General features: G+C 40.3%; 1 protein-coding gene across 9 annotated transcripts in view; it reads left to right on the top strand.

Moving 5' to 3' along the window:
* nf1a (neurofibromin 1a) overlaps positions 1–24,271 on the top strand; it is a 107,735-nt gene that overhangs the window by 28,255 nt on the left and 55,209 nt on the right. For 4 of the 9 annotated variants that reach the window (XM_030066297.1, XM_030066294.1, XM_030066296.1 and 1 more), the window contains exons 14-30: positions 241–354; positions 1,541–1,620; positions 2,636–2,759; positions 3,746–3,992; positions 4,813–4,886; positions 5,523–5,606; positions 6,334–6,723; positions 7,720–7,859; positions 8,323–8,445; positions 9,287–9,370; positions 9,539–9,655; positions 9,993–10,174; positions 13,020–13,231; positions 14,152–14,313; positions 14,949–15,046; positions 17,946–18,081; positions 19,352–19,414. In XM_030066297.1, the coding sequence (XP_029922157.1) occupies positions 241–354; positions 1,541–1,620; positions 2,636–2,759; positions 3,746–3,992; positions 4,813–4,886; positions 5,523–5,606; positions 6,334–6,723; positions 7,720–7,859; positions 8,323–8,445; positions 9,287–9,370; positions 9,539–9,655; positions 9,993–10,174; positions 13,020–13,231; positions 14,152–14,313; positions 14,949–15,046; positions 17,946–18,081; positions 19,352–19,414 (2,430 nt within the window). The remainder of the gene's footprint in view (positions 1–240; positions 355–1,540; positions 1,621–2,635; positions 2,760–3,745; positions 3,993–4,812; positions 4,887–5,522; positions 5,607–6,333; positions 6,724–7,719; positions 7,860–8,322; positions 8,446–9,286; positions 9,371–9,538; positions 9,656–9,992; positions 10,175–13,019; positions 13,232–14,151; positions 14,314–14,948; positions 15,047–17,945; positions 18,082–19,351; positions 19,415–24,271) is intronic. The other 5 variants (XM_030066295.1, XM_030066298.1, XM_030066301.1 and 2 more) reach the window with 2 other exon arrangements.

Genomic DNA, 24,271 nt, shown 5'->3' with positions numbered 1-24,271 from the left:
GTTTCCTGTTTGGGTTATGTCAGAATTAAGGAAGATGGTTAAATGGGGTCCATGAACTGCTTGTCCCCAAGTAGAACTTACCATCTGAAAGCTGAGGTAAACAGTATTGTTTAGATGGAAGCTCACATCTACCAGCTTTCTCATTGGAGGTGTGTACCACATGACCTATCTGTCTTCTGACATGGTTGCGTGGAATTTGTTGTCGCTGTTCTCATGGTCTGTGTGTGTGTTGTTTGTCAGAACCCGGTGAAGCAAGCCCCAGAGATCCAGAGCAGCACAGCAGAGCTCATCACTGGCCTGGTGCAGCTTGTGCCTCTAACAAACGCCACCCAGCTCTCCCAAGAGGCCATGGAGGTCAGATGCCAAACCTCTCCTCCAATACTTGAAAATTTATGTCCATAGCACTTCCTTTCTTCTTACTCTTTTTGAAGTTTCTTGTTGTTCTGCTTTTGTTCAGGAACTCAGGCTTAAATTGGTTACTTTTTGGGTCTATTTTTGACACTCACAGATCTGAAAAGCTAGGCTTTGGCTGATCAACTTAAAAAGTAACTAATAAATGGCAATTTTTTTTTTTTTTTTTAAATAATTCTGTTTGCAAATTTAATGTCTGTCAAATGTTTAAAGCCAAAGTAAACCAAAACACATTGGGTCTTATTCATGAAACATTTTTAAATTTGTGTGTATTTCAACACTTAAAAACATTTCGACTAAGAACTTGAACAGGATTCATGAATGCTGTGGATAAGTCAGTTTCAATCATATCCACATGCATATAAATCCCTGTCAGTTGGAAATTGGTAGAAGGTTCTCATTATCATCAATAAGCAAAATTCCAAATATAACACACCACAGCATGAATTAAAATTGTAATTTTTGATGGCTGACAGTATTTTGCTGCACTTATAATTTACACATGCAGTACCAGCAGTCATAAACAGGTGTAAATTTTGTTTGTACCTGCGAGAAGATCTGAGCTATTAAAATATTGATGAATACAGAAATGCTCATAAATTTGACATTCTGCTCATGTTTCATGAATGAGATGAATTGTGTGTGTCCTTGAGGCCTAATAAATATGTTGAATGTACTTCCTACCTCAAAAGTCATTTGCAAAGCCGTGTTTTGTAATATTTTCAAAGTCTACTTTATCACAAAATGGATAAACCCAATTAAGCAGCATTTCATTCATAAATATGTAGAAGGAAATCAAATTGTAGTTTATTATTGATTGGCATGTCACTGTGGAGCTTGTGAAGTATTTTTAGGAATTATCAACCACATATTTTGTAACAATAACAAGCTGTTATGACTCAGTTTTATTCTTAATTTCCCTGGTTGCCATGCTGTGACTTGAGTCATTGCCCCAGTACTGCTATCCTTATTTGAATTTCCTGCCTTCAAGACTAAAGAAGTAGTTTCAGATGTTTCATTTGTCATCAGTTTTTTTTTTTTTTTTTTTTTTTTTAATGCAAATTATCACATAATGTTGTGTCTCTTCTCCTCCTGGTTCCTACTTTACCCCTGCTTTTTCTCCCTCCAGGCTCTTTTAGTCCTGCACCAGCCAGAGACCATAGAGCTGTGGAACCCCGATGCCCCCATAGAAACTTTCTGGGACATCAGGTACTCACACTACTCCCCCTCAGCTTTCCATTGAAAAACAAAAATCGTAATTCATGGGTCACCTATTAAAAAAATAATAATAATAATAAGCCACAGGAAATTTTTTAATCAGTATTTTGCAGCCCACTGTCATGAAAAGCAGTCAAAACAGAGCTGCCTTTAAATAAAATGAGAATGTTAGGTTATGCATTTATTTAGGAAATACAAGAACAACTCCCTAACTCTGTGTGTTGTTTTCTTTTACCAAGACTTGCACTGGACTAGCTGCACTAGACAGGATTTTCTTTTTGTAAAATACACCCTTCTTAAGCAGCTGAAATCACAAAATAGGGGTACACAAGTGTCTCCTAAAGAGCAGTGATCAAGCACTCTGTCCAGAGAATCCTTTATTTCAGTCTCTCCTTTCACTTCCACAGTGCAGCAAAACAGCTCCCAAAATAACATTTGTAGCACATGAATGATCGTGAGCAACCGGATTATGCCAGTGTAAAAACAACACATCCTGGTACCCATTTTCTGCGGATATTAACCAGTTCTTTTCCTTTTTATTTTCCTGTTTGAATTGGAAAATAGATGCGATAGCGTTTATGAGAAACTTTCACACTGTAACTGTGTGCTAGGAAGAAACAATTTGATAGTACTTTGACTAATAATTATAATGATTAAAGGGGAGGGGGTTACATCCTCACCCTGCTGCCTGCCCCTTTGTCAAATATGTTTTGATGCAGCATCAAAAGGAACTACTTTTAAACTGTATACACCATGGGTACTTTAGCCAGTAACAATTAAAACTGGATATATTGAACTGAAAAAACATCTACATCAGTTCTAACTCATGTAATTACAAGTAGCAGTTTTTGTTTTCCATAAAAAAAAATCCACAATTGAGGAATCACAAGAAAAAGGGGGAAATGACTCACCCCTCTTATGGACTGCTACTTCATCAGCATCCCTCATTGTTGAAGCTGGCAGGGTAAAGCCTCCTCCCTTATACCACCACCCCGTCTATTTTCAGTTCCCAAGTGCTCTTCCTCATCTGCCGGAAGCTGATCGGCCATCAGATGGTCAATGGAACAGAAGTGCTCAAGTGGCTGAGGGAAATCCTCATCTGCAGGAATAAATTTCTGCTCAAGAACAAGGTAAAGTCAACTTTATATTGAGAACACAACACAGAGAAAAAAAAAAACAACTTTAGAAAGCAGGTATTGGGGTCCAAACCCAGATGGGCTTGTGGCGGGGCATTGCAATATCACATGGCTCCTAGTACGGGAGGTGCTGGGAGACCTATTGGAATTATACATTTACTGTAATTAACTTGATCTATGAAGCAGCGTGTGCAATGATGGGAATTGGCGTGTGCTGTCCAACAAACTCGAGTCACATTGGTCAAATAGTGTGTTCATTCCTTCAGTCGAATTCCAGAGACCTGTAGAGTCTGTGCAGAAACACTTTTTTTTTTTAAACCTTAATTTGTCACCTGTCTTCTATATGGTCATAAAAAAATTCTGAAGTGTCAAGATTTTCTCTAAAGCTGCTCCAAAATCTGCAAGAAAATGTTCATTTTTTTTAAACAAAGTGTTTTGGGCCTGATCATTTGTTGAGAATAATTGAGGACAAGTGCAGTAGGCAGTAATCTGGAAGATATCCTTTTGTCTGGTTAACAAATTAACTTAATTGTCTAATGAGAATCCATATACATCCAACACAGTCTCCTCTCTTTGACACACAGGGCACTGTGGTACGAATACTTAAAGATGTGCACAGTTTAATTTGTTATATTTTAGCTATGGGTGAGTTAGTGCTAGGGAATGTAGTGAGTGGATAGCAGAGCCTCTGTATGCTTTATTTCCTGTTTGCAAGGCACGGGACAGATACTGTCTCAGTAGGCCAATTGTGACGGTCAACAACATGAAATAAACACATTCAAGTCAAGGGAAATCTTCTGTCTGACAGACACACTAGAAGGAGACAGTTTGTATTGTACACTGTGCATTTGTCAAATATTGTAAAGGGAGACTTGATGGACTGTTAATTTGCCCAAGGCCGTTTGTGCCCAGTTTTTGCTTAAACAGCGTAGCCTTAAACAACCTTTGCTTTATGTGAACTGTATTTTTCCGTCTTACAGGAATGTGCCACCTTGGGCAGTGGCATACCCATCTGCCGGCAGGCTCAGACCAAGCTGGAGGTTTCTCTTTACATGTTCCTGTGGAGCCCGGATGCTGAAGCGGTGCTTGTTGCCATGTCCTGTTTCCGCCACCTCTGTGAGGAGGCTGACATCCGCAGTGCTGCTGATGAGGTTCCTGTCCAGACCATTCTGCCCAACTATGCCACCTTCAGTGAACTGGCCTCAGTCAGCAACATGATGGGCACAGGTCCGCCAAAAAACATGTCATCTTGACTTTCTCTACCAGACACCACTGCTCGTGTTGAATCTGTCAAAGTTACAATGTGCGACTCTACAGTGCAGCCGGGGTGGTGAATGTTTGAGTTTGATTCTTAGCTGAAGCGAGTGCGGTGTTCATTTTTGGGTGTTTTTATTAATTTGTTTATTCATGTTTATTATAGTCACCATGGCAACAAATGTCCTCTAACCTTAAGCAAGTATTTTTGGCGCCTAAACGTAACCAAAGTGCCACCGCCTGTGCACTGCGGCTTATGGCATATCTCCTGCTGCCGGTAGGGGTGCCTAATTTAGGAAACAGTCCTGTGCTCATATTACAGGGTGGTAACAAACAACCTGTGTGGTGGAGGACTTGTTGGAAAACGATGGTGTGTTCAGCCTCGACCTTGTCACGCCCCCTCTATACTGATTGGCCCAAAAAGTTAATCTTTTCTGGAGAGTGACCAACGTTTCCACCTCATCTCATGCAAATCTGTCCAGTACGCCTTAAGTTATTCTGCTGATGGACAGTTGGATGGACAGGGGCGATCACATAATTGGCAGTAATATGCTCTCAAGCCAACTTGTCATTGAACTGTGAACACAGGGAGTGTGTTCACAGTTCTCTGTCATAGTATTGTGGCAGTGTTTGTCTAAATTGGCCTTGGTCTGTTGTTAGGTTCCTGGGCATAGCTCTGTGATTTTTCTATCTATAACCGTCTCTCTGAGATTTGCCTACATCTAAAGAAAATAAAAACCATGTCAACCCATGGGCACTCACTGTGTGTTTCCTTTGATTCTTCTTTTGATAGGTCGCTCCACCTTGCAGAAGAGGGTGATGGCTCTGCTGAGAAGGATAGAGCATCCCACTCCAGGAAATACTGAGGTGAAATTCTTTAAAAATTCAGCGTTTTTTTCCTGTTCTCCCTAAATACCTGTAACTCACCCGAGATGACAGATGATATACTGGCAGGGTCTGAATTTACTTTCCACCAAGCAAATGACAGCAATTTTTTCTTTGAATAATTCACTAAGGCTCACCTGCCACACTGGCTGGTAAGTTTTTGAGTTCTTCACATTTTAGTGCATTGATGATGCACTGTTTTTGATCATTACCTGTTCTCAAACTTTGTCCCTGCTTGTTAGCATACTCTTTCTGAGCCAGTCAAATCATCTTTAAAAACAACTCTATCCAACAGGTTCCTGGTAGAAATCATAAAACACTGGAATCGTGTTTTTTAAAATGCTTTTTGCAATGTGCCTTCCATGTTTTGAGCTTATTTGTCATTTGGTGATGTAAGAAATATGCAATCACCGAAAATGAAGATGAAAGCACGAAAATTCTTAATTTTAGAGTTGGTAAGGTCCAGATTTTCAATTTTTTGTTTGACACATGTTGATTAAAAAATTGTTTGGAGGGATTTTTTAAATTACTAGTATGAGCTTCCTAACATGCAATTTCATTGCTCAAAGTTTGTTCTCACTTCTCATAGTTCCAATTGTTTGTCTGTTACACCTCTAGGCTTGGGAGGAGACAAATAATAAATGGGAACAGGCCACCAAACACATTCTTAACTTCCCCAAAAACAAGGCAGATGATGGGCAGGTAAGTGTGCTTCAGAGGAACACTGAAATGTTTCATACTTTCTTGGTACCTTTTGTGTGTGTGTGTGTGTGTGTGTGTGTGTGTGTGTGATCAAATTTGATATTTTAGATGGCACTGAGCCTATAGGTATTACTGTAGGAGACTTGATAATTTAGCCTTTGAGAGGTCGAGGTTGCCAGAGTCCTTGGCAGTGTTTAAGATCGTAACATATCGTTGGCTATCAGAAACCTTTGTGAGGATCACCATTTGCCCATGGGCCCTCTTTGAAAATGTCTGCCTTTGATTAACTGTGGCCCCACAGTTAATCTAAAGCATCAATTAATCTTAATTAATCTAAATTAATGTTGGGTATCCTTGTACCCCACATTGAGAACCATCATGCAGATTATCTGTTGTTTCTAAAATTGTCTTGACAAAGATTTAACACACATTGTGGTTAAGGCACTGCCCACTACTGTAGAACAGGGTTAGTCATATAGTATGTACCCTGAATCCTCTGTTCATTTATTTTTTTCAGAAATTTCATTAAGTATATTCAGTCAGAAAGGGGTGGTTGTTGTGTTAGTTTTATTTTTTAATTTGTCTCAGTCTTGGTTGACATAAAAATGTGTTTTAACTTCTTTCTTAAACTGCAGCTACCTTGTTGTGTAACATTTTTAGCCTCCTTGTTTTGCTTGTGTCACTCAGTGTTTCTGTATCCACCCCTCAACCCCCCACCCCCACACAGCAGGAGTGGATCAACATGACGGGCTTCCTGTGTGCTCTGGGTGGTGTTTGTCTCCAGCAGCGTAGCACCCCTGGCCCAGCCACCTACAGCCCGCCTATGGGCCCCTTGACTGAGCGGAAACAGTCCATGAGCTCTTTGGGCTCCTGTGAAGTGTCCAACCCTGTTACCTCCGCTGCCTCATGCTCCTCCTCAGCCTCCAGTGAGACGCCGTTGAGCCGCTTCCTGGACCGGCTGCTGGCCCTGCTGGTCTGCGGCCACGACAGGGTTGGCCTCCACGTTCGCACCAACGTCAAAGACCTGCTGGGACTGGAGCTCAGCCCTGCCCTCTACCCCATGCTCTTCAACAAGCTCAGAAACAGTATAGGCAAATTCTTTGACACACAAGGACCAGTAAGTGGAACCAGAGGGTGCTCTCTTGAGCCTAATATTTAACTGCTAATAATAATATTAGCAATAATAGTGAAACCATATGTGTGCAATCTCATCTAATGTCTTGTTATAATAAGTTCGGGTTAAGGGCTTCACAAAGACAAGCATTAATCAGTTCTACAATAAATGTGTGATCAGTTGAACTGCCATCATATTCATCATACACTATGGACAAAAATATTTGACCACATGGCTTACTAATTGAATTCAGGTGTATAAAATCCAGCAGCTAACATTTGTGAAAAAATGGCTCGTTCTAAAGAGCTCACTGAGTTCCAGTGTGCTGCTGTAATAGTAATGCAATTACTATTACAGCCACCGCTGCAACAATTCAGCTGGTGAAGTTTCTTCCCTCCTAGATATTCCACCATCAGCTGGAAGTGGGATTATTGCAAAGTGGAAGCGTTTAGGAACCACAGCGACTCAGCCACCAGGGGCCTGAGTCGCACCATGTAAAGTTACAGAGCAGGGTCGCCGAGTGCTGAGGCCAACATCAGTGTCTGACCTCACAAATGCTCTTCTGGATGAACAGGCAAAAATTCCCACAGATTCACTCCAACATCTGGTAGAAAGCCTTCCCAGAAGAGTGGAAGCTGTTCGAGCTGCAAAGGGGGACCAACTCCATATTAATGCCTCTGGATTTAGAATGGGAGGTCAGAAAAGCTTATGTAGGTGTAACGTCGTCTTATACTTTTGTCCATATAGTGTATCTGAAGTAAACAACACAGGCTTGACCAGATCACGTTTTTAAAAAGTACCTAAACCCCAACCTAAATCTCTGAAGCCTGACCTCTTTTGGTGCAAAGTAGGATCTTTCGCAACCTGTGATATCATCACCAGATATGGTGGACCATTATTGGCCCTGTGTATTTGTAGAATTATTTATATATGTCAGTGTGGATGATGTTGTCCACATTCTGCTGGTGTCACTTAGTAAGTCATTCTGTGGTTTTCCAGGTCCCTATCAATGAGACTAACACGCAGTTTGTGGAGCAGACCATTGCTATCATGAAGAACCTGCTAGATAACCATACAGAGGGAAGCTCTGAACACCTGGGACAAGCAAGCATTGAAACTATGATGCTCAACTTGGTCAGGTCAGTATATGCGCGCGTACACATACACACACACACACACATGTTAGCTTGTTAGCCATGTTAAAAGAGCAGTTAAGCCCTAAACCCAAATCTTTGAAACCTGACCTTTTAATGGTGAAAAGTAGAGTTTCTGGTCTTTGATGGTACGTGATGTCACCACCTGCTGTTCTCTATGGGTTGTAACATCACCTGCCAGCAAAGACCAGACACCCTACTTTTCACTGTTAGAGGTCAGGCTTCACAGAGATTTTAGTTTGGGGTTTAGTCTTTAAACACACAAGGGATATCACAAGGGACATGTAAATGCTTACATGCAAATTGATGAACCGTGATGTCTTAGGAAAACACAAACAGGGTTTTACCTAACAAGATGTAACAGTCATTTTTCTTGTCATTGTGACATCAAAACAGGACATGCTGAAGTTGTTTTGGGGTGTGTTGGTCTCTCTTCTCTCTCTCTCAGATATGTTCGCATTCTGGGCAACATGGTCCATGCAATCCAGATCAAGACCAAGCTGTGTCAGCTGGTAGAGGTGATGATGGAGAGACGAGACGACCTGTCTTTCTGCCAGGAAATGAAGTTCAGGTTGGTGGCAGTGCTATCAGCTGACTAGAGCTTCACCCCAGTTGCCAGTGCCACATTTATATCTGTCAGGGAAAATGCATCCTTAAAGCAAATCCCAACAGCATTTGAAACTTCAATTAATATATGTATATAGCATATTTTTCATTGCCTTTTCGACTTTAAGAACTTACCAAGTTCAGGTTGTTGTGTTGTGTAGGCTTTTTCATGGGTTCTGAAAGCATTTCCAATGGCAACATCACCATTACAAGTTCCTGGAACCTGATTTAGTCCTTGCTTGGAGGGTGATATTAAATTTTAGTTCCAGAAACATTTAGCTATGTGGTGTTGACTGGTCGCAAAACCAGAGGAAAAACAAGTATGCTATTCATGTAGGTGAAATATCTCCCTATATTGACTCTCTGGTGTCACTATCACTGTGCAACAATTTGTTTTTTTATTATTAGATTTGATGTCTGACCATGTCTTATCTTGGCCAGTGTATAATTCTAAGGCCATTGCAGTCAAGGCCACTGTGACATTTGTGGCACTCCATCAGTTGTCAAAGGATAATCCACCTAAAATTGTGTTATTTTTTTGGTCACTATTGGGAAAGGTTGTTTTTTTGACCATTTCTGAGTTGCCTTCACCATTGTTGCTTGACAAAATTGTAAAATCAGGTGCATTATTCATATACAGAGGCTTCTATGTGTTTGCTAATTTTTGCATTGATGGGGATGTAAAAAGGGTGGGCACATATGCATCACTTTACACATCTTGTTATGTGAAAACTATGCAAAGTTTTATTCATGAGGCCCCAGAAGGATACTGAGTTTATCTTGTTGCCTTTCTCTATGTATTGTAGGAACAAAATGGTGGAGTACCTGACTGACTGGGTAATGGGAACCTCTAACCAAGCTGCTGATGATGACATCAAGTGCCTGACAAGGTGCTTGTAACTATTACATTCTTGCCTTAATTCATGCCTTTTGAATAATCTCACACATTACTGTTTTCTCTTTAGTTTTCTTGCACGCTGACATTTATTTTACCAAGGTACCCTGGCACACATTAAACCTGTCTTTACATGTTACCTTATTGGTGTTTTGTGGAGCAGGGACCTGGACCAGGCCAGTATGGAGGCAGTAGTGTCTCTGCTAGCTGGCCTTCCACTGCAGCCGGAGGAGGGAGATGGAGTAGAACTGATGGAGGCTAAATCCCAGCTCTTCCTGAAGTAAGAAGCCACGTTCACTCAACTCCTCTCTCAGACTGAGCATGCTACACAGTATTTCCCCTAGATTTACCACTGACACAACATTTAGTCCTGGCATTTCAAGACCACATCAAGCAGAAGAGTAATAAGAAAGTGTATAAAAGAAGATGTGAATAAAACATTAGAATTTGCAAATTTTCTCAAACACATTGAAACAACAAAACAAATAAAAATGTGTCACATATGCAAACATGCAGACACAGGTTAGTAATAGGGCGCAACCTGATTGCTAACAAAGTGAAGCCTTTTCTCATTGGATTTCCCATTCTTCTCTGGTCCTGTCTGTTCTGGTGGCCAGGTACTTCACGCTGTTCATGAACCTGCTGAATGACTGCAGTGAGGTAGAGGACGAGGGCCAGGCAGTGGGTGGGAGGAAGAGGGGCATGTCTCGCCGCCTGGCATCACTTCGACACTGCACTGTCCTGGCCATGTCCAACCTCCTCAATGCCAATGTAGACAGTGGCCTTATGCACTCTATTGGTGAGTAACCAATAGGATTATCTTACACAATTCTTTTTCACTGTTGCTCTCACTCGGTTGATCCAGTCTCTATGAAACATCAGGCACAACATATGTTGACACTTTATTTTTCTAGCTATCACATAGAATTTAATACCCGAAAGGACTTTGCCAAAAAATATAAACACATTTGATTGGAAAAGACTGGCCCAAAGGAAGTGAGGCATACTTACTAAATACTTGGTACAAGAGCAAACACATTTCACATATAAGTTTGGAGATGAAATGGAAAATTAATAATGAATTATTAATTCAATTGCAAAGTAATAGCCCCTTCACATTCAGTAGTCTGAATACATTCAGTAAACTTAACATAAACCAATTTTCATGTGTAAATGTAATGTACAACTTCCCTCATACAACCTTAGTACAACGTTGGTACCCAGCCCCTACTAGCAGGGGCTGGAACTGTGGGCAATAAGGACAGGAGAGAAGATATTAAAGAGAGAGAAGATATTAAGCATATTTAGATAATTTAGATAATTTTCATAAGGCTTGGGTGGGGTGGGGGGTCGGGGACTTTGCACCTACAGCACAGGTGACTGTCCAACATTTTAAGCTGTAGTATATCATGTTGAACTATCCTATCTTGACAGCTGCAGAGGTATGCACGCTACTGCTGGTATGCTTTCGAGTTTCATTGGCAGCACAGCAGAGGGCAGTGTAGGCAAAGAATTAGTAATAGAAGGCATATGTGGGAGTCTTTGGGCACAGCCTGCTGCACCTCGTTTGTCTCCCTCATGATTCAGTAACGAAATCATGACATTTTTGTAGTATCTCCAGTCTTCTGTGTTGGGACTGGGCTCTGATGGCAGTGTGCCTTCTTTGGAGTACATGACAGGCCAGTATCCTCACCAGTCTCATCAGTCATTCTGGTTCATTAATCCTTCTTTGATGTGCAGACAACATTAGGTTGCATGATTAAGGATATTCCTTGTACTGTAATAGCTGAATTCTAGAGCCACAAATATTCCCACCAGGGTTTCTGTTAGCTTTTGTCACTGGCCAAAATGCCTGTTAGAAAAGTCAATGAACAAATCAATCAGAAGCCTAATTAAGTGACCAGAAAGCTAAGCCAGGCAGCAGCTGCAGTCCAGTTCATGTATTCTGAAGTCAGAGGATTGTTCTATGGGTTCTAAGGGGGGCTTCTATGGGGACGAAAATTGATTCAGTTACAAATCCCATTTTTTTTTTCCTTTGACAGTGTTTTTTGTTCTTCCACGCTGAACCTGAATTGATATTTTGTCCTTAATTTAAATCAAATGAAAAACAGACATAAAATATTAAAATATATATATATATATGTGTGTGTGTTAGAACATTTTAAAATTAAACTCAATTAAATGAATTACATTACAGTAGTTGGATGAAAATATATAGAAAATGACATCCTCCTCTGCACCAGCGACAGCCATGGCCAGACGCATTATGTTTTTGGGTCTGTCCATCTGTCCCTTCCTTACAAACATGATATCTCAGGTCCACTTGGACTCATGGATGAGCTGATTAGAATTGGAAGGTCATTGTGACCTGACAAAACACGTTTTTGGCTATAGCTCAAGAAGTCATACTCTAATTATGGCAAAGTTTCACACAAATGTCAAAGAGGATAAACTATTGAATTGATGACATTTTATATCCAAAAGATGAAAGGTCAACATCACTGACATCATAAAGTTCGGCCATTATTCAATACCATAACTCAGCATTTTCACTTCACCTCCTCTCCCTTGATGACAACCAGGACAGGCGGCCTCCTGTTCCTCATTGGTTTTGCTGATATTGAACTTCGGGTGATTATTGTTTAACTGTGTGATGAAGCTCTGTCAGTCTTCTGTGCTCATCTGTAACAATAATCTCTAAGTGAGAAAAGCAGGTTTCTCACAGGAAATTATTTGGTGGAATGACTTCAATATAGTGATGACTTCCATTTCGGCAAAAAAATATACTTCATACCCTTTATTAAATTCCATCAAAGTCTTCAGTACAAATATTATATGAGTCTGGAGTCTGGTAATAGGCTCTATGCACACAATGCTTTTGCATTTCACCTCAGACAACACGTCAACTTCTCAGCTGTGGTAGATAATCTAAATCAACCTGAACCTGACATTGAACTTGAATGTTTGAATGTACATGTGGATTTGGACTGTTCCACTGTTGTGGCTCTGATGTGTGTCAGAAATTACAGGTTAGGTTAAAAAAAACAACTAAACCCAGAGGATGTTGAAACAAGCATCAGGTTGACAGTCTTTTTATTCTTTGTACTCATGACTAATAAAAAACAAGTGATTAAAAAGAAAGAAACAATGTAAAATCAACATGACATTAGGAATGATGTTCCTCCTGATTCCCATCCCTAATATTTACTTCATTATCAAGTAGATTTTCTGGTCACAACAGTAGCAAACAGATACTGCCTTCAAAGGCTGTTGGAAATATTGTAATTACAGGTAGTGTGCTATGCTAAGTACTTAAGAGGCCAAGACCTGATGTATAGACGAGCTTTTAGCCAGTAAATTAATTAAAATAGCAATGGTAAAACTGATACAAACACGCCTGCTTTACTATAGTGCACAATTGCTCTTTACCACTTTATTTCCAACATAGTTACCAAAAAATCTACTTCTATTTCAGCCTGCCTTTTGTTATAGTTGACCAAAAAAATACTTGCTGCCAATATGAGTGCCTGATTACATGGGACAAATGAAACAAAAAAACAACGTTGTTATAATACCATTCATGATGAAGTGCTGCAAACAAAACGTTTCCATCATTTCTAGATTTTTCTTGCATCTCTCCCCAGGTTTGGGCTACCATAAGGACCTGCAGACGCGAGCCACCTTCATGGAAGTGCTGACCAAGATCCTGCAGCAGGGAACAGAGTTTGACACGCTGGCCGAGACAGTGTTGGCCGACCGCTTCGAAAGGCTGGTGGAGCTGGTCACTATGATGGGAGACCAGGGAGAGCTACCCATCGCCATGGCGCTGGCCAATGTGGTCCCTGGATCTCAGTGGGTGTGTACCTTTCCTTGCCACAGGGCTGACTTCTTACATTACGTTACAGGCATTTAAACCATTTTTTGTCAGTAACTAGGCTGCTGATACTGGATTTTTAAATCATAGTTTAAGTGATAGTACTTAATGAACAATGCACAATAACACAACACTTGACGGGGCCATATTGTAGGAATTCAAATTTCCTTCTATTTATACACACGATCAAACAACCCACTCAATTAAATGTGATTTTTGTCCAATATGTGCCAAAGACACCAGAATTTTGGTTGTTGATACAAATACCAGTAAAATTGCCTGATTTTTGCCTGATTGCCTGATACTGTACCTGATTTGATACCATGGCAAAAATACAAAAAACACACACATTACGTCATTTTAAAACATTGTAAAAACATTAACAAATAAACACTAAAAAGCAAACAAAAACTTTATGTTTCAAGTAGAAGGGCAATTTCCATGTTTCAAGTTAAAAAACAATTTGCTGATTTTTCATCTTATCTTTATGTACTTTAAAATGGTATACTCAGGGTACTGTGCATGGAGCATACTTTTGGTACATGACCCTCAACATGAAGTAAATCTCATGAATGTCTTCCTGGTAGATTTTGACATTTCACAGTTGACATTGTGGCTCTAGAGGAAAAATCATAGGGTCATCAAAATTGCCCAGTAGCTGTTGAGATATTGTGTAAGAACCATTTTTTTGCCAGACAGAAGCTATAGGGAAATGACATGAAATCACCCTAACTGTCAGGGTTCATCTTCTGGGGAGCATGAAATCACATCAAATCACATACCTCATAAATCACACAGTGTCAATAATGTCTTGTGCACATGAGCTGATGTTGAAGTTAAGTTAATTTACAACGCATCCTCAAATCTGTGTCCCATGACGTATGCATGAATTATGTTTCCAGGATGAGCTAGCCCGAGTGCTGGTGACGCTGTTCGACTCCCGCCACCTCCTCTACCAGCTCCTCTGGAATATGTTTTCCAAAGAGGTGGAGCTGGCCGACTCCATGCAGACACTCTTCAGAGGCAACAGCCTGGCCAGCAAAATAATGACCTTTTGTTTTAAGGTAGACAACAGCTCACACTTCCACCGTGCTCCGTATAGAGTCTAGCCAGTACTGACATTTTTTCAGTAAAAGTGCTGATTGATGATATTCAGTATCTCTAAATTGGAGCAAAAAACATTTATGAACTCTGTCCTTGTCAACGTGGAAAACCCTCTGAACCAGCATTCAGTGACACAATATCTGTCTCCAGACACTAACCTTTTCATTGAAAACCATTGTAAAGTAATAGTTTTAGGTTGGTTAGAAACTCCTTTAAGCAGGATAAGACACATTTCATTGCAGGTTTTACAGATTGTTGACTAAAATCGTGTCATGCTACACTGGAATGATTTCACTGGTCATACTTTTGATAATAAAGTAATAACAACAAACATTGTGACTAGATATGTTCTGGAAAGACACTCCATTATTGAAGTGAGGATTAGATTCAGCTGACAAAATATATTTCAGTATGATGAATACCTAACCTCCCACCTCCATTTATAACCATGTATAAGTGAATAGAAATGATCATTTGAAATACCTCATGTAATCTATTACATTCTCCCTGACATGAAATATTTAGTTGACTAGCCAAGTTGATGTTCTCTGTCACTCTATTGATTGGATCCTGTTTGATTTCTTTTGTGTGTCAGGTGTATGGGGCGACATACCTGCAGAAGCTACTGGAACCTTTATTAAGAGGGGTCATTACTACCCCTGAGCACATCAGCTTTGAGGTTGATCCCACCAGGTAAAAAATTCTTGCCTACATGACTGTTGTGGAAACACAGAAGAACATAAAATGAGAGAATGGACTTTTTTCTCAAGAAATACTGAAGAATATATTTTCAGAAGTTTGTAACTCAATCAAATTAGAGTATTTTCTGCTCTCTATAGTACTATTTTTTATATACAGATACAGTCGAAATCTAAGGTTTGTCAACCCTTTGAAATTTTCTACAGATATGTTAAATATATGAAACAAAATCCTCTTTTCATGAAAGTCACCATAACAAACAACTGTAATCTCATTTATCTTAAAACATGCAGATCATTGGAGAACATTAGACTATGTTGCATAAAACCTATCATTAATGAAAATGAGGGTCAGAAAAAGTAAGTGAACCCCAGGCTAATGACTTGGTTAATGAGCTCTTTGGAGTCAGAATTTGGCACACCTGGAGTCCCTTTGATGAAATGAGTTTTTGGGAGTGGCTTAGAGTTAGTTGGATAGATAAAAACACTGAAAAGTTTGAATTTGAGCTCTTAACAAGTACTTCATGCAGATGGAAGACATGCCTCCTAGTAAGGAGCTGTCTGAAACCGTAAGATCAAGGGGCGACTTGCTATCATTAAGGGGAAAATAAATTCTCAAGTATATCAACAAATTCTCCAGGAGAATGTAAGGATGTCTGTCTCTGAGCTGAACCTGAAAAGAGGCTGGGTCCTGCAGCAGGACAATGACCCCAAACATCGGAGCAAGTCAACTGCCCCATGGTTTCAGCGGAACAAAATCTGCCTTTTGGAGTGGCCAAGTGAGAGTCCGGATCTAAACCCAATAGAAATGCTGTGGATTGATTTGAAAAGAGCCATACACAGAAGACAGCCAACAAATATGGAGGCATTGAAGAAGTTCTGCCAGGAAGAGTGGGCAAAAATTCCACCTGCAAGATGTTCAGGTCTGATCTGTGGGTACCGAAAGTGCCTGGTTGAGGTCATTGCTCCAAAAGGAGGGTCAGCCAGTTATTAAGACCATGGGTTCACTTACTTTTTCCACCACCACTTTCAATGATGATTACATTTGTTAAATAAAGACATGAAGAATCATACTTTTTGAGTGTTACTTGCTTAAGCTCATGTTGTGTATTAATACCTGTGACATAGATGCAGATAAGAGCATGTTTAATGGCCAAATCACTCAGAAAACCTGAATATTTTTAAGGGTTCACAAACTTTAGATTTCGATTGTATATATGCATATGTATGTACAGTACAGGCCAAAAGTTTGGACACACCTTCTCATTCAATGCGTTTTCTTTATTTTCATGACTACTTACATTGTAGATTCTAACTGAAGGAATCAAAACTATGAATGAACACATGTGGAGTTATGTACTTAACAAAAAAAGGTGAAATAACTGAAAACATGTTTAATATTCTAGTTTCTTCAAAATAGCCACCCTTTGCTCTGATTACTGCTTTGCACACTCTTGGCATTCTCTCGATGAGCTTCAAGAGGTAGTCACCTGAAATGGTTTTCCAACAGTCTTGAAGGAGTTCCCAGAGGTGTTTAGCACTTGTTGGCCCCTTTGCCTTCACTCTGCGGTCCAGCTCACCCCAAACCATCTGGATTGGGCTCAGGTCCGGTGACTGTGGAGGCCAGGTCATCCGCAGCACTCCATCACTCTCCTTCTTGGTCAAATAGCCCTTACACAGCCTGGAGGTGTGTTTGGGGTCATTGTCCTGTTGAAAAATAAATGATGGTCCAACTAAACGCAGACCGGATGGGATGGCATGTCGCTGCAGGATGCTGTGGTAGCCATGCTGCTTCAGTGTGCCTTCAATTTTGAATAAATCCCCAACAGTGTCACCAGCAAAACACCCCCACACCATCACACCTCCTCCTCCATGCTTCACAGTGGGAACCAGGCATGTGGAATCCATCCGTTCACCTTTTCTGCGTCTCACAAAGACACAGCGGTTGGAGCCAAAGATCTCAAATTTGGACTCATCAGACCACAGCACAGATTTCCACTGGTCTAATGTTCATTCCTTGTGTTTCTTGGCCCAAACAAATCTCTTCTGCTTCTTTCCTCTCCTTAGCAGTGGTTTCCTAGCAGCTATTTGACCATGAAGGCCTGATTCGCGAAGTCTCCTCTTAACAGTTGTTCTAGAGATGGGTCTGCTACTAGAACTCTGTGTGGCATTTATCTGCTCTCTGATCTGAGCTGCTGTTAACTTGCGATTTCTGAGGCTGGTGACTCGGATGAACTTGTCCTCAGAAGCAGAGGTGACTCTTGGTCTTCCTTTCCTGGGTCGGTCCTCATGTGTGCCAGTTTCGTTGTAGCGCTTGATGGTTTTTGCGACTCCACTTGGGGACACATTTAAAGTTTTTGCAATTTTCCAGACTGACTGACCTTCATTTCTTAAAGTAATGATGGCCACTCGTTTTTCTTTAGTTAGCTGATTGGTTCTTGCCATAATATGAATTTTAACAGTTGTCCAATAGGGCTGTCGGCTGTGTAGTAACCTGACTTCTGCACAACACAACTGATGGTCCCAACCCCATTGATAAAGCAAGAAATTCCACTAATTAACCGTGATAAGGCACACCTGTGAAGTGAAAACCATTTCAGGTGACTACCTCTTGAAGCTCATCGAGAGAATGCCAAGAGTGTGCAAAGCAGTAATCAGAGCAAAGGGTGGCTATTTTGAAGAAACTAGAATATAAAACATGTTTTCAGTTATTTCACCTTTTTTTGTTAAGTACATAACTCCACATGTGTTCATTCATAGTTTTGATTCCTTCAGTTAGAATCTACAATGTAAATAGTCATGAAAATAAAGAAAACGCATTGAATGAGAAGGTGTGTCCAAACTTTTGGCCTGTACTGTATATGACAGCTGGAGCTCCTTCTCTCTCTTCTCAGACTAGAGCAAGGGGAGAACCTGGAGGAAAACCAGAGGAACCTGCTGCAGATCACTGATCAGTTCTTCCAGGCCATCATTGGTTCTTCCAGCGAGTTCCCCCCACAGCTCCGCAGTGTCTGCCACTGTCTCTACCAGGTAGCTGCCCCCACCCCAACATGGCCGCCGGCTGCTCACCCAACCTCTCTGCCTTCATTTGTATGTGTGCACTGTCACTCGCACATTTCAAGCTACTGCCTCTCCACTCTGAGGTTTCTTGACGCTGCTGAACTCACTGCTCTCCCAGATCACATGCATTAGGATACCAACTTCTATGCACATGCACACACACTAGGGTTCGACCGATAGGGGTTTTTGATAACTGACACTTGTATATTGAAGTTTAGATTGAAGTTTCCAATCGCCAACATTGTCTGTGTTCTGTATATATTCATTATTTTTAAATTTGACCATTTTGATACGCAAAATTGTACAAGGTTTCAAAATAGTTTGTCCCACAGAAATGTATTCATGTTACATCACATACTAATCAAACTGTTTATGGCGAGTTAGCTCTTTAAAGTAGAGCGAAACAAGATTTACTGCAGATTTTTGACAGTTTTTGCCCGTAACAAAAATCCACAAATTGTTCAATAACATCAACAACAATAATAATAATAAAATATCGCCAAACTGTGGTTTGAAAGCATCTTTTTAATAAAGGACAGTGCTTTTTCAGTATGATGATAAGTCAGTGTATCGGTCTAACCCTTATACATACAAGCCATTTCTACCAAACACTGCCTAATAAGACAACACATCATTGTATGAGTACATCCTGCTGTCTCCACCTAAATGTCTGATGAGCAGCCTGGCATTGCTGCTACCATGCCCTTACAAAGGTAAAAGGAATGCTCCACAGCTTAGCTCACTCATGCTCAACAACCATGTATTCAAAATGAATGAATAGCCAATGTTAAATTCCTTTATTTAATTTGTTACCGATTCAAAATGGTGTGCACAAAACAAGTGGTGTGCAATGTAAATCAAATACAAAAATCAAGTGAATCAGATTTTGGTTTTCTTTTTTTTATTCTGATAACATCTTTGGTTAATCATTCTTCATTTTTGACTTCCATTTGCAGCGTTTTGTGGAGGCACATGCATACAAACTAATATAGTCTGTCCAAGTAAAAACACGCAAACGCATGCATGGACACTCATAACAAACCTTGAGAGCAGTGACAAACATTTTTATATCAGCAGTTATTAAACATTTGCCATTTTTTCCAAGATGTGAATGTGTGTACACCTCCAGTGGTTAGGGCTGTGCTACGAGTGTGTGTGCGTGTGCGTGTGTGTGTCTGTGTGTGCGCGCGTGTGTGTAGCTGGTGCTGTGACCATGATTGTGCTCATCTCTGTTCTGTAGGCTACTTGCCACTCTCTACTGAATAAAGCAACAGTAAAAGAAAAAAAGGAAAACAAAAAATCAGTAAGTTCAGAGAATCTGTTTTTCCCTCAGCCACTTTTTCCCCTAAAGCAAAAAAGCCTTTTTTTGCATTTTGTTCATTTGATTTTTTTCATTTAAAGAAAATGATTTTAAGTTGATGTTTCTCTGGAAATGTTTTATTCTTTTCTCCATATCCAAGTTTGTGTATATCCCTCTCTTAAAATCATTGTACTAATATCGGCGCCAAGTTGCTTCCATTTTATTTATTATTTTCAATTAACAACTCCCGACAAACAGTGGCATTCTTCTCATGGTATCTCCCTCTTTTCTTTCTAGTATCTCTGTTTGCACTTCAGGAGACTATTTCTCAGAACATTTCATCTGCACTGAAATGATCCATGTTGTTTTAAATCATGTTCCATCACGTCATACAGATCCATAGGATAAATCAGCACTTCACCGTCCCCTTCCAACTCACACAAACACACATGCCATCACCATCACCATCACCATCGTCATCACATCACCACCATCATCATCACTACCACCAGAAGGCAGTGTAGGTGACCCCCATCTGATATGTCTTAACTTAAGACATGAATTAGCTTTAGATGAAATGTTCTGAAAAACTGGCCTCCTAATGTCATGGGGTGGATTCTTCAGCTGGTATCTGAATGGGAAAGTGAAAATTCACCCTAAAGCAGAACAGTTTTAATCTTACCACCTGTCAGACTTCAGCTTTCAGACTTTTGATGTGCAACTATTAACAACTTTCTTGAAGCCAGGTAAAAACATTTTGGAAAAAACAGGTAACTCCATGCTCAAGTTTATTTTTATAAAAAGCTTAAAGTGTGACATCCTAAGCAGTTTAAAATATGTTATGCAAAAAAAAAAAAAAAAGTCTCTCCTTCATGCATTTGGAACATGTCCAGAAAGTGTAAGATTATGTCACACTTACATTTTGGTTGTCTAGTTTTTATAAACATAAACCCTGTTCATAATAAGTGTTGATTGAATTGTCCAGCATGATTAGAATGAGGGAAGTGATGTTTTGGGGTGAATTTTCTCTTACTGGCATCTAGAGGTAGCTTGGCTTGAAGGGTAACGCTTTGGGATGTGGGTTGGCTGCTATTGCTGAGTGCTGCTCAATGAGGCTAGATATTCCTACAGAGACCCTCTGTATCTGGAGGTTTGCTAACACAAGATGAGAGCAACGCTGCTCAGTTGCAGTGTGTTCAGCTTGCATTGCTGCCATGCACACCAAGAGAAAATGATGAGCTGATGTCACTGAAATAGGTATGACCCTCAGTCTATGGGAAAATGAAATGACACCAACACCAATTAAAAATGTAATAGTGGCCATTTTATTAAACTCAAAGCAAAATGATGCCACCTCTTGCAGGTGGCAAACAGTTAAAAAAAAAAAACAACAATCAAGTATTTTAACTCTGGAGCCAAGATCAACCCTATGAAACTCAAAAAGTTTGAGCAGATAGAGGGAGGCAGTGGCTGGGCTTGCAGATGCAGCTGGGCTTGCCTTACTAAAATAACCTGCCCATCTAAAATATAACTAGCCCTACCTATTGTTGCTGGAGTGTGCCGAGCCAGGGTGACTGAAAGGCAGTGGTGAGTGACCCTAACTCACCTTCCCTCACCAGTGAACTAAGTCTCAACACAGGATTACCTTCTACATATAACAGACAATATAATAAAAACATAGCACCTACAGTTGGTGATTAATAGTTTTGTGGTCCAAGTTAGAAGGAGTTGGTTTTAGAAAATCAGACATTTGTTTTTCAAGATATTCCTCCTACATTAACACGCTTAATCTGGTGGCCATGGAGCATATTGGTCCCTTCTGTATAGGGACCTCCTCTGTGCCAGCACTGGATAATAGGTAGACTGTGTGACCATTTCAAATCCATATTTCTGAATTATAGCCATGGCAGCTGTGGACATGTGGGTCAGAGCATTGTCCTGGTGGAAGAACACCCCTCTTGTCAGATTTCTAAGCTGAATCTTCTTGATTTTCTCCCTTTGCTGTCTCAGAAGATCAGCAAAGTCTGCCCTGGTGATAGTGTGACCCTCTTCCAGGCAGACCACCAGCAGCACTCCTTCTGCATCACAAAAAAATATGGTCATCACTTTGGCTGCTGACATGACAGTCTTGCTTTCCTGGGAGTCAGAGAAACTGGTTGTTTCTATTGCTTTGATTGTTCTTTCGTCTCTGGTTGGAAGTGATGGACCCAGGTCTCATTCACGGTCATGCATTGCTGGAGAAATTATCAGGATCCATGGAAAATGGCAAAATTGCCCCTTGACATGTACCGATCCATTTTGTCTTCAGGTCCAAGAAGCTGTGGGACCTAGTGAAATCACACCTTAGACTTTTGGACTGTATTTCTTGAAATTTGGGCACAAAGAAATAGGTTTTGCAGCATCAAATAATTGTTGAGAACTACTAGAATCAGGCTGGGAATCAACAGGAATATCAGCACTCTCTTGTTTGGCTTCAAGTTCAAGCTGCTGCACTCTGGCCTTTTTCTGAATCTCAAGACAGTGCGACTATAATTGAAACTCAAGAGCATCTGCTCCCTCTTCAGCCTGTTCGCTTTCTCTTTGTTTGCCCCCCAACTGGAGACATGCCAAACAGACTTGAATGCGGGCATTGTCAGCAGACCCAGGAGGTCTGACAGATGGGTCAAAAGGAGGCAAACAACAGGGACTTTTTTACCTTAGATCTAACACCCAAATCAAATGCCCTGGCAGGAACACCTACAGTATGAACAGAGGGAGCAGCAGCAGCAGGAGCATACCAAGGCACCTTAGGGCTTCATATGGTCCTTGAACAGAAGACATTACAAAGGAAAGACGTAACATTACACTCTTACACAGATGAATCAAACACTTGAGGCTCAACTAATTTTTCTACCACAAGAGCATTTATATTTTTCTTCAACAGGTTTGGGAATCAAACTGCGTAGTGTCTTATAGTGTAAACTAACTCATCTTTATGGCACTTATCAAGAGCTACTCACATGGAGTGGATGATTAACAAACTGATCCATATCAAATTGGGCCATCAACTGCACAGAGCTGGGTTACTTGTCTTTTAAACCTTTTCTTGAAGCTGAAACTTAACACTTACAAGCAAAAAGACCACATTCCAGTATTACCAGCAGCTATGATGATGTAAGCTATAAGAGAACAGATTTTTTTTTAAACCAGGGCATATCCTGGACAAGCCTCAGCTTTAGGTTATAACTCCCGGTCTAGAGGTAAACGGAAGCAATGTAAAATGACAAACAGCAAATGAAAATGTTAGTAGTGGTGTTTTTATTAAACTCAAAGTGGAGGACAAATCTGCCAGGCAGCATAAGGATAAAATAAATTATGGTAATTAAATATCTAAACAAAGGAGTGAAGACCTGTGTGAAGCACTGTCAGGCTGTGTCAGCTTGAGCACACCAATAGGCAGCAGCCAATCATTTAGATGACATAACAGATGGTGTGGGTTAAGCTAAACACAATGCCATGACACACAAGCAGCATTGATCAACGTAACAAGGTAAAAGATGAAACGCTACTTGAGGCTTCAGTTTGAGTTTATCATGTAGACAACAGGCTTATTATTATTCAGCCTAGATTGTGTCGTTGCTTTTTTTCTCAAGGTAAAGAAATTTGCTATTGAAACTGTGCCGAGCTAGCTTCAGTGTCAGGACATGGATTTGAATGCTATATCATTTTCACCCTTTAAGATATGGATCACTGTCAAGCTAAAATTAACACTGGTACAAAGTATTAAAATGGGACTTGGGCTGCTATGAACTTCCAGAACAGCCTAAGTGTGCCTTGAGATAGAATCTACATTTCATCCACAACTTAGAAAAGAAATTCACACCCCAACAACTTGTGGCATTACCTCTTGTGGCATCTCCTCATACATTTACCATTTACTTCATACATGAACCGCTTGTAGAAAAGGGTAACTGAGAACTCGTCTGATTACATGACTGTTTTTCCACTGCTGAGTATCCTTCATCGTGCACAGGCTTATGTCAAAAGTTATGAAAGATAATTAGGGACAGAGCCATGCTAACGGACAGGCAGCTAGTGTAGCGACAAATATGGTCTTTCAGTTTTAGCTAAAAACCTTGCTTCAGCATTTTGAACACATTTGGGCCTTGCAACCTATTTTTAGTTTAGGCAGGTGAATCAGCCAGTGCAGTTGTCAACACAAGATAAAAGCTTGTTTGATCGTCTCTGCATCTCCAAAATTAAATCATTTTTCCAATGTTGCTGAGAATAGACTTGTACAAGTCTTTTAGTGTGTGACTCAAAGACTCAAAGTTAAAGGTCAGTTCAAATGCAATTCCTTAAGTTCTTAGAGGCAGACTCAATTTGCTACTTATTATGCTTAATGGACCAATGGCTCAGGGACTGTAGCAAAGTTTTGTTAGTTTAATTATATAGATAGATATCAAAATATAGAGATTAATAGATAGATTGATTAATATTGATAGATATAGATAGATTTGGTTCAGCATAATAATGTAGACTGATAATTTTCCACCAGATATCCCAACCAGCTGATGTATGTCAGCACTAATAGTTAAAACCTTTCAGACAGGAACAACAAAATCCCATTCTTCTGCTTCTTCCAAAGTGCTTGTAATGGGCCAGGAGCTTTGTGTTTTTCTACTGTCTACAGTTCCCTTTTAGTTTCAATGCAGCACTAGTTTCTAAAGCTGAAGAACCAAGGTAACCCGTAAAATCTTCCGTAGAGGACTATAAGGACTGTAGAGCATAGAGTCAATCCAAGGGGAAAAACACATCTAACACCTTACCTTTATTATTGGTTGGGTCAGACACATATCTGAGTTAAGTTGTCAGCAAACA

This window comes from Myripristis murdjan, chromosome 13, assembly GCF_902150065.1.
Source record: "Myripristis murdjan chromosome 13, fMyrMur1.1, whole genome shotgun sequence".
Lineage (NCBI taxonomy): Eukaryota > Metazoa > Chordata > Actinopteri > Holocentriformes > Holocentridae > Myripristis > Myripristis murdjan.
This window is presented reverse-complemented; position numbering and strand designations above follow the sequence as displayed.